Source organism: Apteryx mantelli, chromosome 16, assembly GCF_036417845.1.
Source record: "Apteryx mantelli isolate bAptMan1 chromosome 16, bAptMan1.hap1, whole genome shotgun sequence".
Lineage (NCBI taxonomy): Eukaryota > Metazoa > Chordata > Aves > Apterygiformes > Apterygidae > Apteryx > Apteryx mantelli.
In genome coordinates, this window is record NC_089993.1 from 2106866 (window position 1) to 2125428 (window position 18563).

The following is an 18563-nucleotide window of genomic DNA, read 5'->3' on the forward strand; positions in this document are numbered from 1 at the left end:
TTATTGATAAAACTGTACTGCATAACGTCACCTGAAGATAAGACTAAAACAGCAAAAACAAAATAATAAATCCTAACCATGAATAAAATCCCTAAATTACAGACATTTCTCATTAGATAATTTGCTCTTGACCCGAGCAGCCATAGAGCTGCTTATACTCTGCCCCTTCCCTACAGCCTGGCCTGCTGTCCGGTACTGCTGCTGGGGAGAGGAAGATTCTTCCTTTTCACTCTCTTCCCAGGGCAAGAACTGTGTATATGGTGCTGTGGTCTCTGTACTCAAAAATACACTTATGGCAAACTGTACCTACCACTTGGAGGAGAAAGGGTTTGTGATGGGCTGTAGGTTTCTGTGAGAGTTTTTTTCTAAGAAAATTGTCTCCTACACAGACAAGCTTTGTTTTGGAAATAAAGCACTCTGTTTTGCCGGGAGAATGTAGCTGTCGACCATGGTCCTTCTTCCAGTGCCTTATTGCTTAGATGCCATGGTCTCAGGCCCTTGAGTGTCTTGATAAGAAGGATCAACACCTTGATGGAGACTTGAGCTGGCATAGCAACATCTCTTCCTATGCAGAAGAATCACAGGTTTGGCGGTATAGTGAGTAAGTGTTACAGCTGTGTTGAGTTTTGTTTAAATCTCAAAAAGGTAAACAAAAGGCCTTTACTATATTTATCTTAACTTCCATAGCAAACAGATGTGAAGGGAGGAAAAAAGCATTCTGATTCAGGAGAAACACAATCTCTCTACTGTTTAGTGGAGAAAGAGACATGATAAATAAGTAGAATTTCACTCAGAAATTGGAGACAGTGATTAAAACACATACTTACAGCCTTATTCCTTTTCAGGGACAGATTCTTAATTGTCTAATGCCTTCTGAGAAGGTGCAGAACTGTGAAAGACCAACCTGGCTTCCAGCTGCCACTTGGAAAGGGTACAGATCTCATTTCTGTTTCATGTTTGTCAGTTCTGTGCAAGTGCTGCAGATACCACGGGATTTCTAAAAATTTGCCAGATGGCTATGTCTGGGCAACATGAATGCCACCCGCACGCCAGCCTGCCTCTGATCTTATTCATGTCAGTGATAAAACAATCTGAGTATTCTGCCATTTTATTCTGGAAAGGACAAAACAGACCAAAGTTTAGTGCTTTTGAAAATGCCAACTATAAATTTTACTTCCACAGAAAAGACAGAATATTGCTTTGACTAATATTTCTTATCCTATCCTTCTTCATACACCTGCTCCAAACCCTGAAATGCGCAGAGAGACTCCCTCGCATGGATTACACCTTTGACTTTGGATCAGGCCTTACATGCTCATTCAAGGTGGGCATACTCTCACCAGTAAATCTGGGCACAGCTTTTATTGCCCTGCTCCACACATTTCTTGCATCTACAGTCACAGTCTGTTTCTTGTCACAGCATTGCTAACTCCCATCTCTCTCTATGCCCACTTGTTTTCCGGTTATAACCTTTCTCATGCCCTGCCTCCCTCTCTCATTGTAACTTTTGGAAAGAGTGTGATCGACCTGAGGGAACTCCATGAACTGTGGATCACCTGTGACTCAAAGAGCATCTCCTGGTGGTATTTTACCTCTCTGTGGGGAGGTGATTATTCATGTTTTGTTTTCTGGTTCAACTTATTAGCTGACAGAAACAGCTGTGAGGGGAAAAAGAAATAAAGAACAAAAGCAGACAGCATGATTAACTTTCTACCTCAAAATATTTCTCAGTTAAAAGAAGCTAAAAATTCCCTCTGTTCCCAATACTACTTTTTCACATCAACAATTGCTGCATGCCCAGAGAACATTATGCAGGTTTGCGGACAGAAGCGGAGGTGGATCTGTGTGGGAGAAAACCTATACGCGAAGGCATGTGTATTTACAAAGACAGGTTCACACTGTGAAAATGTGTGGGCACATCTGCTGTCCTGCATGGTCATTGCACAAGACTGTGGGTCAATGCAATGGGCTTCCAGTCCCAGCACTGCTAGAGTTGTAGTGTGACCTCAGACAAGTCATCTAGCTTTTCTATCTCAGCTTCCCCAACCACGAAATGAGATTACTTTGAGAGATAATGATATTTTTAAAGCTATTTGAATCACTTACATTCATGTATGCACAGAAAAGCATCCAGAATTTCATGTTCCACAGCTGAAAAATACCTGGACTTATAAAATTCAGGGCTATCCTTTAAAAAAGCTCACATAAATGCTACCCAGAAGAGACCTTGACTGTGCTGAGATTGATGATGCTTATCCAAGGTATCCGAGGACGCAGAAGTTCCTCACAAGCACAAATCATGACACAGTCATTTTATGCCCAACAAAATGATAGCTCTTCTTCTTGCTGTCATTTTCTAAAAGACCCACAAAAGGCTTCCTTGAGCTAAAGAGATAACTTGTAAACTTGATCTTCCCTGTGTTGGCTTTGTTCATCTGCCAGCCTTTTCAAGACACCTCTTTATCTCTCTCTCTGTACTTCGCCAACTTAGTTCCTGGGTTTTCCTCTGAATTCTTGACTCAGTTTTGAACTTTGACTCCTAATCGTCTTTCAAATTCCACCTCACTCTCGCACACTGGGACACCAAGAGAGGCAGGGGCAAGGCAGGGCTCTGTGTCGAGTTAAGGTGCGAGGTGGTGTGGCAGTTAATGGCATCAGAAGCCTATCTCTGCCCAGCCGGGCTGTCCCACTCCTTCCTCCTGTGGGCATGCCTTTGCAGTGCTTTTCTTGCAGCAGCACTGATACTCTTAGGCCCCAGACATTCAGGGAGACTAAATGAGGTGTAAACAAGCCCAGAAACATTTTTATGTCTAAGTGTGGTGTAGTTCCCCTGGCTGGACAAGCATCTGTGTGAGTGCAAGTGGTTGTGGGTGAGAGGCACTGGGGTGGCAGGAAAACTGCTGCCACCAGGGGCCAAGCTGGGATGAGGGGCTGCAGGCCACCCTCCATGGCACCTGGGTGCTTGGGTGACACTACACGGGGCGACGATGACGACGACATGACCTCGTCAGGGAGGGGAGCGCAACGGGCGCCTGCTGTCATGGCAACACAGCCCCCCCACTTGGGGGCAGGGCTTGCCCTGTGAGCATGCGCCTCAGCCGCCGTGTCCGGGAGATGCTCGAACCGCCAACTGCCCCAATTCGAATTCGCATCCTCCACGCCCAATCACGGCTCATGGGGCGGGGTAGGTACCACCTCCAACCAGACTTCCGACCAATCACAGCGCCTGCTGGGTTTAAAAAAAAAGTGCGCGAGGCTGGTAGGCGTCGCTCACAGGCTCTGGGCCTATCCCAGGAGGGGAGGAGTTCCGGTCGGGACGGGGCGACTCCTCGGGGAGGCGTGGCCTGGGCGGAGCTCGCCGCGCACGCTTTCCCTGACCCTCGCTGAGGCGCGGGGGGCGGTGCCGAGAGCCGGAGGAGGCGGGGTCTGTGGGCGGAGCCCCGCCCGCCGCCGGGCCTTGGGGCCCGCCCCCACGCAGCGTACCTCATTCGGAGCCGGCCGTGGGGCGCGACGGCCGCTGGTGCCGGTCGGTTCCCCGGGGACGCGCGGAGATGAAGGCGGGCGGTGAGTGCGGACCGGGCCGCGGGGCTCTGGGCCGGGCCAGGCCGTGGGGGCGCCGCCGCTTCCTCCCGCCTCAGTTCTGAGAGGCGCCAGCGGGGCTCCCGCCCGCCGCTCCGGGCCCCTCCTGAGGGGAGCTCTGAAGGCGGCGGAGGGGCAGCGGGGCGCCGGCGGGCGGGCTGCGGCCCTGCCCGGGCACCGCCGCGGCGCATCCCCCGCTCGGCGGGCGGCCCCGGGCCCGCGCGGGCTCCGAGGCGCCGCGGCGGGGCCGCGTACCGCCCTCCACGCCCTGCGGCGCGCGCGGAAATTCAAACGGCGCCGGCGGCGGCGGGCGGGCGGGCAGCGGTGCGGCCTGCTCCCCGGGCGGGCTCTGCCCTGGGGACGTGCTCGGCTCTGGCCAGAGTCCTCCGCAGCTCTTCCGGAGGTCTCTCCCTGCAGACCTGCTTGTCTTAGCAGAAACGATTCCTGAAGCGCGGCTTTCCGTGTTACTGGGACATCGATGTTTTAGTATCTTACCTGAGTTCGTGCTTTCTAGTCTCTTTTGCTGGAGGCACTGCAATAGTCTGTAACTGCTGGATGTATCTCAGCACTCCTTCGCTTCTCATTTTGAAGCCAGCCGTGAAGAAATGTGGGCTGTGTACGGAATAACATATAGGACAGCTATGAAGTTGTTGGGCACAAACTTTGAAGAAAGAAGCCTTTTTCACTCTGAAGATCAACACTGGAAGACATCGTCCAGAGAGGTTGTGGAGTCTCCATCCTTGGAGATATTCAAAATCCATCTGGACACAGCCTTAAGCAGTCTGCCATAGCTGACTCTGCTCTGAGCTGTAGGGTAGGACTAGAGGATCCCTGAAGGTCCCTGCCAACCACAACGGTTCTGTGATTCTGTGAAGTAACAAACTGATTTCTCCGTATGACTTCCTAGCTTTTGAAACCAACTTTTCTGTTTCCTATCTTGCCTCAGAACCCCATGCTCCTGAGTCATTCAGTGTTCATTTGGATGTAATTGGCATGCCAGTATAGATGTCCTTATCTTTTTCATTGCAATAATTCTGCTGAAAGTGGCCCCAGAAAGGGGATGCAAAGGAGAGTAGTATTCTTCCTTGCACACGTCAAAAGGCTTTTATTTTCATGGCAATAGTCTGTTATTCAAAGACAGGTAACAGGTAGATCTATACTGGGACAGCAGATGCTATAGTGTATCAGTTTGGTTTATTCCATTAAACCTGAAGTGCCAAGGGAGTTAATAGTGTGTGTGTATATACTAAGACAAGCACAAAAGCCTGTTTTAGCACAGTGGCTTTCTAGCTATTGTTTATGGACTCCTTGGGAATCTGCAGGCTATTCCTAAGAATCCTGCTGAAAAGCCAGGTAAAACTTACTTTGCCAACTGAAAAATTTGTGTAAAGTAATTAAAGCTGATGCAGTAACTTTTGCTTTGAACAAATCATCTATAACCTCTGCATTGGCTCTGCAGTCCATAAATCTGGATGCTTCCCAGTTCTATGGATCTAGCACACTCATAGAGAGAGGGAGAGATGTAACTGGACAGCCCATGTATTTTTCCATTCATTGCATCTGCAGCTGGTAACGTGCTCTATTCTTCTCAAAGATAAATGCAACTTATTGCTTCTCCAGTCTTTCTTTCAAGCTCTATGTAAAGAACCAGAGAGCTGCACTAGATCATGAGGCTTTCCACATGTTAGGTTATTAGCAGGAGATGGTAAGCACTTAAAGTAGTAGAGTAGGCCAGAGGAGGAAAAAAAAAGCTTCATGGAGGAAAAATACTTCCCTCATTAAAATTATCTATCTTCACCCTGACTATTTCGACTTTTAATTTCATTGTGAAGAGAAGAAAACTTGGGAGTTGCACCCTTCTCAGCTTATGCATTTGACCTTATAATCTAGTGAGACTGCATGAATCTAACTTGTTTTACTTCATAGCTAATATGCTGTGGTTTGCCATATATATTATATTACTACTTTGACTGTACTGGGTTTTTTTTATTTGCTTCAAGAAGACTTCAAATTAGAAATTAACCAGTGGAAGTAGGGTAAAAATGTGGGCCCCTGTATGTGGCAAATTAATGGGCTCTCTAGTGGAGTCCATCTTTTATGACACTTTTTAGAAAGTCAGTAATTACATTTTCCAAATATAATCTCTTTGTACAAGACTTAGAAGCCTAATTTGAGAAATACAGGCAAGAAGCCTTCCTTAATGAAGACCCTAACGTGGTCCTTTATGTTGTGGGACTGAAACTTTCACTTCAGAATTTGTTTCTTGAGCCCTCGTGTCTGCCCTCTTCTGTCTCAGAAATGCATCTCTATTGCTTGCATGGGCTGCTCTTAAGAGCTCTGTTTTGAGTGGGTTACTGCTACCTTTGTAAGAGATTGACATTGAAATGAGCAACGCTGATATCTCTGTGGCTGCTTGACGGAGCTCTGGAAGGAGGCAGAGCATGAAATAACACGGGAACTGAGGGGGATCCTCCTACCCAACCAGTAATGTGGGAATGATCCTTCTCTACACCTGCAGTCTTGAGGTGGGGGACATGCTCTTTTCCTCCTAGCAACTTTTGCTGATTTGAATTTCTAACATTTGTTAGTCAGACTGCTGCTAGTGCTGGGGCCCTTGAGCACAGGCAAGAGACAGCCTCTTAGTGGCAGTCCGAACACTGCGCTATTCCCAGCAGATGGAAAAGGATTGGGCTTTCTACCATGGGGTGTGTTTTCAGCAAGTGGTACTTGCATGCTTTTCTCAGTTTTGCCTCATGTTAAGTAACATATGCATTGAGGGTAAACTCTGCCTTAACAGGAACAGAAGGTGTAGGTAAGGCTTTGGTCTCTGAATGCTACGAGGTGCTGAAACTTCAAGAAAGTGCTTCCTGCTTCTGTAGCATCTTCCATAAGTGTCCGTGGCAGACAAGTGGCCTCTTAGAAAGATGGGCTTTTGTCTTGAACTAGTTTGGCAAGTCTTAAGTTCCTGTTGGGTTGCATTTTGAAGACTAGTATCAATTGAGAAGGAAAAGTCAGGATGTGGGAGAGGTAAATGAAGTGACAGTTGAACTAAAATCATTAAAATGATGAAGTTAGATTATAGAGGGATTCTGCTCAATGGAGAGGACTTGAGCTGAATTGCCCTAGTCACCCCTTCTGAGCCACTTGGCTTAATTAAAATAATCATTCACTTCTTTGTAGCTAAAGCTGCTAAATCATTCACTTCATGCTAAATGTGTTTATTTTTAATGTCTTTGAATAAGTGGTGTCCTATGCTGCAGTAAAATAGGTAACACTGCCCATCTACATGTTTATATATGTGTATGCTCTATAGCATCTTTTTTCCTCCTCCTGTTCCATGACTAACTGAGGTGTTTGGGGTTTTTGTTTTCCAGTAATTCACTGTAGATGTTCCAGATGTTTTTCTTTCCCTTCAAAGCGAAGGATAAGAAAACGGCCCCGAGTCCTGACGTTGTTAAGTCTGCCTGAAGATGTTCTGTTTCATGTTCTGAAAGGCCTTCCCGCTGAGGACATCCTTTCAGTCAGAGCTGTGAGTCTGCTAATCGCTTCCCCTCTGTAACATGCTATGGCTTACCTCTGCCATTAGGAGCCAGGACTGGACATGGGAAAGGCTGGCTCCTCATGTCAAAGTAAATCTAACTATTGTGTATATTCTTTGGTTTTCTTCAGATTCTTTTGCCATACTAACAGCAGTTTTATTTCTCAATACTTGAGTTTAAGATGATGAACAGCAGTATTTGAGTGTTTTGTGTAGATTTTCTGTGGGAGTTCTCCTGCCAGATCACTGTGACTGAAAAATGTAATTCAGTTTGGCAGCTTTTGCCTTAGTCAGAAAAACAATTGTGATTTACTTGTGGTTAATTTGCTACCTATATAAAATTAGATTGCTGAAGAACTTTTTCTGTTGGTCCCTTATTTTTGTAATTGCTTTCTTACATGCACACACACCCTGCCCCCACAGGTGCACTCACATCTGAAATACCTTGTGGATAATCATGCTAGTGTTTGGGCATGTGCGAGTTTCCAAGAAATATGGCCTTCTCCTAACAATCTGAAGATGTTTGAAAGGTAAGCGTTTTAAGAATCAAGGTATGTCCATGATTGTAGGGGAGGATGTTTCAAGCTAGGTATCCAATGCGAATCAATTTCTATTGTATGTGGGAGATCTGACTGTCCTTTCTTACTCGTAGAAGTCTCTGCTTGCTGCGATGAAGAATTGTTGAGTTCATGTTTAAACTCTCATCCACATTAGAACTGTTGTCTTTTTAATTGGAGCACGGCCTGTTGTATATACCAAAGTTCTTATTTCTCTTGAAATGCAGTAGTATCCCATGGTGGAATGTAGCATATTAGCTAAAACCTCTGTTACTGATGCTCTTGGAGCCTGTTCCATATGAATGTGCAAGTCAAATCAGAGAATCTAGAATATAACCATATTTCTAAGTCCCAGTTCATTTAGTCACTTCTTGTGGAAAAAGTATTTTTACCTAATGAAAAAATAGGTAAATGTCTGTATTAAGACTGGAGTTTGAATAGATAATGATAAATCTGATTTAAAAAGGAAGGACAGTGTCCATTTATCTTTCTGTTTTAAAGGGTATTGGTCACTTTTAATGTCATGCCAATTGTTTTGTTGCCTCTGCTCTGATGCATATTTAATGTTCTTTCTAACGACTATCTGATAATTGGCTTGAGAGTGTGAATACCAAAATATGTTATCGCATTCTGGCATTGGGGATGTTACACAGGACTGGAAAACAGTTCCTGTAGAATTCTCAAATTTTTCTGGATGTGGGCACATCAAAGGGTTGCAGCAAGAAAAGCCAGGGCACAATTTATGCTTAACTTCTGTGGCAGAAGCATGTGTACTGGTGGGTAGAGTGCATTTGTTACACTGCATCAAATTCACTGCCTGGCCTGCGTTGTGGTAACTTGTCTAAGGATGAGGGCCTGAAAGTACCTATTGACTTAAACCTGAAGTATCCCTCTATTCCAATTTAGGGCTGCTGAAAAGGGTAACTTTGAAGCTGCTGTGAAGCTGGGGATAGCGTACCTGTACAATGAAGGCTGTAAGTGTGGAAGCTTGTACTTCCTCTCTTGGGGCTCTTGGAGAAGGTGTGACAGATGGAAGTGTAGATGAACTGAAGGCTTATTTCTAGCTGCAGATCAGACTAGTTGTCCAGTCAAAGTTGACATTTTGTTTCTCCTATGCCTTGGACACTGATGTTCTTGTACTCGGGTTCTAGAGCAATGAAGTGTAGAGCCAGTTTGCTGTCTTCAGAATGTGATTATCATGCCTCTTCAGTTTTATCTTTCAGTCAAACTTAAGCATTGGCCACTAACCTGTTAGGTATTAAATGATATTATGGTGCAAAAGGTTTTTTTTTAAAAAAAACCCACAAAATTAGTCAATGCATAGCTTATGTGCTCCTGTTTACAAGTCATGCTTTGAAAACTTCTGATCAGACTTGACTGATTACCTAGTCTGTTAGGTGTGACAAAAGAGACCGATGATTGACAGGAGGAACCTTCTCGCTGAGGATTCTGGCAAGGCAGGTGACTTGCATACTGTTTTGTCCTGTGCACTGACAGGAGTTAACATTGCTCTGAGTACTGGTATTTGCAGAATGCCTCCCAGTTCTAGGGCTGTGTGTTGCTACAGACTGACTGTAGTAAAATCTTTCTTCTTTTGCCATCTCCTCGATTTTTAAAGCTCTGAGGGGAAGGCTTTTCCTGATTGTATCCTATTGTCTGCAGTGATGTTGCTGTCTTGGCCTGACTAGATGCCAAGAACATATTGTGAATAAACTCCTTTCTAAACTGTTTTGGGGCAACGGGGGGTGGTGGTTGTTTTTCAGTGTCCATCTCTGACGAGGGTCGTGCAGAAGTGAATGGATTAAAGGCATCTCATTTCTTCAGTCTGACGGAGCGTTTGAATGTGCGCGCAGCCCCGTTTATCTGGCTCTTTATTCGTCCTCCCTGGTCCTTGAGTGGAAGCTGTTGTAAAGCTGTGGTCTACGAGAGTCTCAAAGCAGAGTGTCAGTTGGAGAAAGTAAGATTTCTTTCTGCTCTTGACTTTAAGATAGCATAGTAGTTCCACCTAGCTCTTCTGGAAAAAAATTTTTTTTTTTAATTTTATTTTTTACCCAAGGAGCTCTTATGCCCTTTCTGCTTAAATGATCATGGATCAATTGTTTTAATGAATTTGCAGCCAAACTACACTGGGTATGTTGTGAGTGCCAGAGGCCTATACTGTCTCTTATGAGACTTTCTGTTCTATCTCAAAGATAACAAAATATTGAGAAAAGTAAGGTGAAAGAATGATTGAAAGGCAAACAAAAACATAGTCTGGAATTGTTTGTGTTTTTTTTTTTTAAAAAAAAGCGCACTGTTCCTTGTTTCTTCTTAGTGAAACTTTATCTTAATGTTTTCTTCAGGTTCAAAAAGGATCTATTCTCCACTGCTTGGCTAAGGTCTTAAGTCTCTTTGAGGTGAGCAATGTTTCTGATTTAATGTCTTTGGTGATTCTGAAAATGACTTTTTCTGGTAATACTAATTCTCTGTTTACAAGAACATTTGTTTGATTTTTATCAAGGTATTGCTCAAGTGGCTTAGGAATTTCTGTTCTGATGAGTATATGTTACGGATTGTTTAAAGGAATGTTATCAACTCAGTTTCTTCAATTTTAGAAGAACTGAAATTAATTTTGGCTGCTTATGGGCTTGCACTGTGGTCAGACCTCAAAGGAAGGCTTCCAGTCTTAATGTGCATCAAAATAAATGGCCTTCAGTGGTGAGCAACCTAAAGAGCTTTTGACTAGCTGAGGAAAACTGCCAACTAATTCATGAGCCTGGATCTTCACATGACTGCGCTGAGTGGATGTGGTAGCACCCCTTTAGTCTGGAGGGGACTTGCAACTCGTAGATGCCGTACCATAGCTTTTGGTACGAGCTGTTCTGCAGCTGCTGAAGTTTTGAGGTCTGGCACCCAGTTGGCTGGACAGCATAAATACCATCGTGCTTTTTGTTCTTAGGATGAAGAAAAAAGAAAAGAATCCCTTGAAATGTTTGAAGAATCTTCAAAGCAGGGCTGTTTAAACAGCTCCTACCTTCTTTGGGAAAGTAACAGAAAGGCTGCTGTAAGTAATTTTTTTTTTTTTTGGTCTCAAAACAACATTTTTCACTGTAACGTCTGGACCTCTGTTATGTATGATAAACAACTGCAGAAAGACATTGCTCTTCCTCGCGCGTTACCTGCCTCATAAACAAGGAGAGCACTAAGAAGTCTCACAAATGAGCCTTGGTGTTTACCTTGGTGTTTAAAATAAGTAAGTCCCTGAACAGTTAAGCTGTGGTGCAAGCAGAAGTTCCTTTATGCTGAATCTGCTAAAGGCATAGTCACTACTGGCTAGCGATCAGGTTGCTCACTTGGGAATGGGAGGGGGGAGACTGCCTACATCATCGTTTATAAATATGTTGGAATCCTGAATAACCTGTCTCATTTCCTGAGAGACCTTGGGCAAGAACTGAAGCAAGTTTCTTAATAACAATATTGTCCCCATGGTGAGAAACAGACTGGTTGCTGAAATAATACATGTAACCACAAGCAGTGTTTTTTCTCTGGATATTAGTATTACAATCCTTCCATTCATGGTGTAAAGGAATGGTTTTTGAAATCCGTTTACATTTCTCTCTGTAGATGTCAGATCCTGGCAGATACCTCCAAAGCCTCAGGAAGCTACGGGACTATGCAGCAAAGGGCTGCTGGGAAGCACAGGTAAGATTGACTTTTCCCAGGAAAGCTGTCTGTCTTCAGTCTCTTATATGCTTTTGTGAGCATAGACTCCACCTGTTAGGTACAGGGTCAAAATTACTGAATAATGTGTGTGTATGTGTGTTCTCTGCAAACCACCCTCTTTTGAAAATGCTGCATTTCTGGGGTACAATCTGCGTAAGGATCCATCTTTTGCTAGAATTAAATGCCTGCCCCCAAATAATGGACACATTGTTCAGCATTTAAGCCAGACTAAGAACTACCTATTCCTTACCTTTCAAGTTGTTTGTCATGTTGGCTGTTTCCATTTTCAACAGGAAAATTACAGGATCATGCCGTGATGCTTTAGTTCTCATTTGGTAAAAGCATTTTCTTTTGTGTTCTGTCTACTACAGATAGCTTTAGCTAAAGCTTGTGGGAATGGAAACCAACTAGGATTAGAAGCAAAATCTTCCAATGAAATGGTGTCTCAGATCTTTCAAGCCTCCCTCCCTGTCAGCAAGCAAAGTATCTTCACAGTGCAGAAAGGAATGAATGAAACAATGAGGTAAAAACTCAAATCCGGGAGCCAAGCCTGCAAGATGGCATGCCTGCCTGTGACACAGCAGAAAACATTGTCTGTTTGCCTTTACGTCTATAAAGGGAAACAAATCTAACAACTCTAGGATGTGGTGTGTTGGAAGATGGAACTTTTTGCTTTACAGTACTTCTACCATACATTATGTACAATTAAAGAAACACATGACACTTTTGCAAAGAGGAAGTATTAGAGCCCTTATTTTGAGTTACAGTGAAAATGTGAAGTGTGGGGGGGTTTTTTTGTTTTCTCTTCTGGAAAGCAAGTTCTTGCAACTGTCAAGACTGACGAGCTCTCTAAGAACTAAAAGTGCTGTTTGACTTGTTGGACCTATAGTTACTCTCCAGTTTTCTAGATTGGTGGTCTTTAGCCTCCTGATTTATATGCCCCTACCTATTCCCTTGTTCAAGTGCCTATTAATTATAGGCTAGCTTTTAATTTCATTTCACAAACTACTTAAGAGGACCATTGGCCTCTAAGAGCACAACAGGCCTCTGGCTGCAAATCCTTATCTTGGTGCAACATGGAGTTTTTCTGAAATCTCTTTTGGTGCAATTTCTTGGTTTGGAACCCTTCAGTGGAGAGGGGACTTCTATGGGGAGAATGTTCAGCCCAGGTCTGAACAGCTTCTAACCTGGCAGATTCTTTCTCCTATTCAGGTACATCCTGATTGACTGGTTGGTAGAAGTGGCTACCATGAAAGACTTCTCTAGCCTATGCCTTCACATGACAGTGGGATGTGTGGATCGTTATTTGAAGCTGAGACCTGTACCCCGGGCTCAACTCCAACTTTTGGGAATTGCCTGCATGGTCATTTGCACACGGTAGGGATTATGACTGATGATCATAGGCAGCTACTGTGATCATTCAAATTCATTTGTGCATTCTAGCTTCTCTTCCCCCTGCCCCTTTCTCTTTCCACCCCCCTCCAACCCTCCCTACTCTGCCCTGGCCTTGCTAATAATAGTGCTGGAAAGACCCTTTGGTTTCCCTTTACATTGACTGCTGCTTGAACTGTGTTCACATACAAACATTCCCAGTCTCTGCAAAGGGCATGCAAAATAATATTTCCTTAATATATATTTGAATGTGAAAAAAATCTATTGCAGTGAGTAGGTTTAAATGCCTTTCACCAACAACTAGTCTTTCACACAGTATTAACCTGAATAATCCTGTAAGGAACAACTGCAGCAGTATTGTTACCCAGTTTAGTCTCTTGTGCTCAAATGAACAGACCTGCACTTTACAGGAATAAACAAGCATGGTGTGGTGGAATATTATTCTTCTGTATTAGTTCCCTTAATATCTTGCATCTTAACCTAGGAGAGGTTTCCTAAATGTGATGAATTAGAAATGTTCTAATAAATGGTTCCAGCTTAAAGGTAAAATAAAGAGCTGCTGTTCCTTCTTTCCCAGTTTACCTGATCCATGACTTAACAAGTACTTGTTAAAGCTGTCTAACTCTTTGGTCATCTTGGATGCATTTGTTTGCCCCCAAAAAATCAGTGCACAGGTGCACACATTCAGATTCTTCTGGGGTCAATTGTTGTTAATATTTAATATTGCAGTTTCGTCAGCAAAGAGATCTTGACAATACGGGAAGCTGTGTGGCTAACAGACAACACATACAAATATGAAGACCTAGTCAGAATGATGGGTGAGATCATTTCTGCCCTAGAAGGAAAGATAAGGGTGAGTTTAGAAAGTGGATGGAATGCTTAGTCCCTTGGGCTGCTACTGAAGTTGCGCTGCTGTAGTTAGCAGTGAAATGTGGATCCTTTTCTGCCTCATAGTAACATCTAAGATATTATTTTTGATGGAACTGTTCTCAGTGAGCTGTGGAGACTATGCACATTTAAAAGCCTGCTGATACAAAACTGTCTGCCTTTCTGTAGAGATTAAAACTTAACTCTCAAGTTCAGAGGTCATATAATCTTTTACTGGGGAGTGTTTTGATATCAGTGTAGTATTAAAAAAAAAAAAACCCTAAGGTAATGAAAAGAGGGTCTGCTGGGAACAGCTGTGTTGTAAATACTTGGTGCTTGACTTGTGTTGCCAACCTCTGTTCTCCTTTGTGTATTAGATACCTACTGTTGTGGACTATGAAGAAGTATTGTCAAACATAGTCTCGCTAGAGAGAAGAACTCTTCACCTCTACAGCTTCATTTGTGAACTGTCACTCCTGAACACAAGCCTCTGTGTGTATTCCCCAGCTCATCTGGCTGCTGCAGCGCTGCTGCTGGCTAAGATACTACACAAGCAGGGTAAGGAACAGCCTCCGAAGTGGAGCTGCAGCATGGCATGTGAGTCTGACTTGTCCTTTTAGGGAGCCTTTTTTTTCTTACTTGGGCAAGATGCCTCGGTCATTTGAGGGGGGAAGGTGAGGGGCATGGGTGTAAGACTTCAGAGCACAGAGATGACTTCACCTTGTTTTGCCTCTTTATAGTTATGAAGAACCAGAGTGTTAGCATTATACAACACAAGTGTTTAAATGGGACTGAAGGTTTCTGCCATTAATTCTACAGCATAGACAATATAGCTAGCCATAACTCCAATTTGGCAGGCAAAGCTATCCTTGGAGCTGATTCTAAAGCTGAATAAGCTGTTTACAGGCATAAGCTTGTAGAAGATTATGATCTTTATCCCATTAAAAAAAATGTGTGATTACAGCACTACCAAGCTTCACAAAATGATAGTATGTACTCTCTTTTCTAGCACATCCCTGGACAAGCCAGCTGTCTGAATGCACTGGTTTCTCTCTTGAAGACCTGTTGCCGTGTGTGCTAAGCCTCCACCAAAAATGGTAAAAACCTTTGGAACTCTTCTGGGAGGGCACATGAATGGTTGGAATCCAACTCTTCCAGAGATGCTGCATCCATACAGCCAGTCCTTCCAAATGAAGAAGGTGGCTTTGGGAAACCGCTTTTCTCCCCCCATCACAAGGCACTGCGGCCTAGGGCAATATTAAATATGTTCTAGTTCAATGATAGCTTTCTATTTCCCTGACTGCTAATGGGCCTGCATTACGGATGATGTGATGCTTCTTAAGGCTAGCAGTTTCAGCTTGCCAAATGTCACTATTTTCTTAAGACTGACTTGCTTATTGTCAAACTTTGGGAAATGTTCCAGTAGCAAAGGTAGCTCACTTCTGGAAAATTACAAGGCAAATATCTTGTTTACTTCAAGGAACAGAAAAGGAACTGGATGCTCATGTGCCTTAGAAACCAAGTGGCCTATCTAGTTGCTGAAATACCAACTTCCTTAGCACAAAGCTGAGATAGATAAAATGTTCTTGGACAGTGGGAAAGTACTTAAATTGGCAGGTGTTATTAGCATGGTCTCATGTAATGCATTCTCAGATTGGGGCTTTAATCTTTCTTTCCAGTTTCCATGATGATGTCCCAAAAGATTATAGGCAGGTGTCTTTAACTGCAGTGAAACAACGATTTGAAGATGAGCGTTATGAAGAAATAGGTAAAGAAAAGGTTAGTTCTTTCCCTTCATTTGGTGATGCCTGACACTCGGAGCAAAACTAGCCATATGGCAGGATGTACAAAACTTCAAATAATGGGAAGTAACTCTTAGCTTTAGATTTTTTTGGAGAACATGCAAATAAAGCAGTGGGTTTTTAAACTTCATCTGCTGGGACTGTAAGCAGTATAGTTGAGTATGTGTGGCAAGAACTTGCTATGATGGATTTTTCTAGGAAATAAAGAGAAACAGCACCCTTCTGCCAGAGGGAATTGCATGATCTAATTTGTACTGTCTTTTTTTTTTTAAAGATGATGAGTTACAGCCAGCTGTGTTCATTGTTGGGTGTGAAGCAGGAGGACCCGGAGCCCAGCCCATTGCACACAAATATGGTGGAAATTCAGACTTTCCTTAGCTCTCCCTCTGGAAAGAGAACTAAAAGGCTAGTATAAACTCATCACTGTAAATGTCTGGGAAGATTAGCCATGAGGCTTTCTTCTTCTCTGGTGTCCTGAACTTCCATTCTAAAGTGTGATCAATTTTTATGATCTTCTGATTCTTAACTGGCATACCTTTTAAAAGAGCTGGAAAAGAAGACTTGGCTTTTAATATGGGACTTCTGGATTTTTTTTTTTTTGGTGTGTGCTACAGGAGGAGGGAAGACAGCATTCAGGATGACAGAGGCAGCTTTGTGACTACACCCACGGCTGAGCTATCCACCCAGGAAGAAAGTCTTCTAGACAATTTTCTGGACTGGAGTTTAGACTCCTGCTCTGGTTATGAAGGTGATCAGGAAAGTGAAGGCGAGAAAGATGGAGATGGTGAGGGTTTTAATCTTACAAAAAGCAGATGGGAGAATTAAAAATTTTAGCTGTCTTTGCTTAAAACTGTTTCCTCAGGCAACTTTTAGAGGAAGACCACTTTGGAAAAACTCCTTTGCTTCTACAGTGGTCTTAAATGTTAAACTGTTTTAGAGGTGTATATATATCCTTTCTCTTCATACAGCTTCAGAACATGATGAAGGATTTTGTGGGTGCTTAGAGTTTGAGTGAGAGTGTTTTCAGGTACTGCTGTGACAGAGGACCAAACTCTGAATTAAGGGGAGTACTTCAAACTGTGCTGAATGGTTCTGCTCCAGGATTTTGCCTGTGACCAGTGTTGTGAATGCTGTATCTGCTTGTTTTGCTAACACTGTGACTGGCTTTTCACTGTCTAAACTGTTGTTAGATAGTATCTGCTCAAACAGGGTGAGGAGGGAATGTCCCTGTTTTAAATGAGGAAGTTAGCTGTGTCCCTGCCCCTCCATATATAAGTCGACATAAGGTCTACTTTTTTGGTTCTTACCCTATGCTGAACGTCTTCTTGGTGTTGCCCAAATCAAAGATAACCTTTTCTTTCATCATCCTCTAGTGACAGCTCCCAGTGGAATCCTGGATGTAACTGTGGTCTATATGGATCCAGCAGAGCACTGCTGTCAAGACTCCAGTGATGAAGATAACCTAGCTGCAGGCTGGTCTGAGCACACCGTACCACTAAGTGAGGCTCAGCTGCCAGATCACAGTTGTATTCTTCCAGGATATCTCACCCCAAGAAATCCTAACCTAGAAAGGAGCTCAGGCTACTCCTCTGTCAACAGCACCAGTCCTACATCTCCTGTAGAAGGCAGCTTTGGAGTACCTCTCAAAACTACCTCAGCACTGTCTCTTGGCAGTGCCATGAACAAGGGGCCATGCCAGCCTCATTACTTGAAATCACGTTTACAGTCAGTCTGTGCTAGGCCTAGTGGGGGCAAGTGTGACAGAAGACAAGTCAAGCGAAAAAATGTCGCAGAACACAGTGAAGAAAGGGTGAACTTGGGCTTTTTAAGTCTCTGATTTCATGCTGTTTACTTCTATAGGGTTCCTGGAAACAGTATTTTTGTGTAGTCATGCAGGGTGGTAGTGAGTAATTGTCAATACCTCCAAGAAGTGCCCCCTCCCCTCAACTCTGTCTATGCCTATCATGATCTGCAAACCTATCCTGTGCTTCTGTAGCCCACTTCTGGGCCACTTCCTTTCTTGATAGCTGCCTTTTTAAAGTATTCCCTATCGTCTGATCCTATGCAAATTAAGACCCTTCTCTATGAAATTTACAGTTCATTTTGCATCATGCCTCACCAGTTACTCCTTGATAGCAGAGTACTTGTCATGTCCCTTACTTCACTGTGAGGCCTGGCCCTATTTTAAAAGAAGTAGCTTTGGTTCCCAGGTTACTGGATGTAACACTATGCTTGAACTCTTCCACTTGAAAGACCTTTTTGAGGCTGTGCTACCTTATCCTTCTTGACAGGTGCTTACTCAGCTGGTGCTTTCCTATTCTGTGTATATACCACTTGCTGCACTGATCTAAGGGTTTTTTTACGGATACAATCAAGAGGTATATGAAGGTTCTCTGCAGGTCTGTTTCTGTTGTGTGTGTGGGTGTTTTTTTTTTTTTTAAAACCTACCTCTCACATGGTTTTAGCCCCATTTGCCTCAGGCCCTAGTTGCCATGTGTTCCCTCACCTGAAAAACTGCCCTTTTGTGCCTTAACACTTCACTGCCTGATACAGCAGTAATATGAACTCTGTGAACTGTTAGTATATGCTGGACTAGTGTGGTTAAACCGCCACCTCCATCCAGTGACTTTTCATTTCCTGTCTTGCACAGTCTTCCTTGCTATTTTCAATAGTGTGTCCTCAAGTAAAGCACAAGTAACACTTGAACACTAGAACCAGAGGCAGCGATGCAATAAGGGCAGATAGTACTTACTGAAAGCTCTATTTTAAGCCTCACTACTGGATTCCAATCTGCAAGGACAGCATAGGCATTTCTTAACTGATACAGAGTAGAAAATGTCATGCTTGGTAACAGCTTTGAAGAAACCATCTACAACAACCTCCATCTAGCAAGTCTGGGCTAAAGCTGCTTCATCCTACAACTGTTAAAAGAACAGCCTCCTCTTTAAGAACAGGTAGCGAGTATTAAAATATCAAGGTACAAGACTTCCAGGAGATGTCACTGAATTTAACACTGGAACTGGACTCCATGATTCTTCCTTTGTTTAGACATTACTGTGGCAGACAGCAACAGTTCAGATACAGTGTAGTGACTTTTTTATAAAACTTTTTTTTTTAAATAGATGG

The 18563-nt window shown here is 43.4% G+C and overlaps 1 protein-coding gene across 3 annotated transcripts; it reads left to right on the top strand.

Annotated features, from left to right (window-relative positions):
* Positions 1 to 3503: 3503 nt before the first annotated feature.
* CCNF (cyclin F) lies at positions 3504 to 18558 on the top strand. Of its 3 annotated transcripts, none has more exons than XM_067306579.1 (17): positions 3504 to 3564; positions 6954 to 7108; positions 7541 to 7647; positions 8581 to 8648; positions 9438 to 9631; positions 10017 to 10070; positions 10613 to 10717; positions 11278 to 11355; positions 11748 to 11899; positions 12589 to 12753; positions 13498 to 13621; positions 14013 to 14232; positions 14645 to 14732; positions 15315 to 15414; positions 15712 to 15842; positions 16052 to 16221; positions 16811 to 18558. In XM_067306579.1, the coding sequence occupies exons 1-17, from the start codon at positions 3552 to 3554 to the stop codon at positions 17272 to 17274; spliced, it is 2388 nt and encodes a 795-aa protein (XP_067162680.1). In that variant the 5' UTR covers positions 3504 to 3551; the 3' UTR covers positions 17275 to 18558. The 3 variants fall into 3 exon arrangements, with proteins under 3 accessions (XP_067162680.1, XP_067162681.1, XP_067162682.1); XM_067306580.1 differs by having other exon boundaries at positions 14013 to 14193; XM_067306581.1 differs by lacking the exon at positions 3504 to 3564 and having other exon boundaries at positions 7051 to 7208.
* The last annotated feature ends 5 nt before the right edge of the window (positions 18559 to 18563 follow it).

What these genes read in the sequence shown, in the direction of transcription:
- CCNF (XM_067306579.1), top strand. An exon ending in GTGGAGCTGCAGCATGGCAT is followed by an intron (nt 14,233 to 14,644) that starts GTGAGTCTGACT and finishes TCTCTTTTCTAG; the next exon opens with CACATCCCTGGACAAGCCAG. An exon ending in AAGAAATAGGTAAAGAAAAG is followed by an intron (nt 15,415 to 15,711) that starts GTTAGTTCTTTC and finishes TTTTTTTTAAAG; the next exon opens with ATGATGAGTTACAGCCAGCT.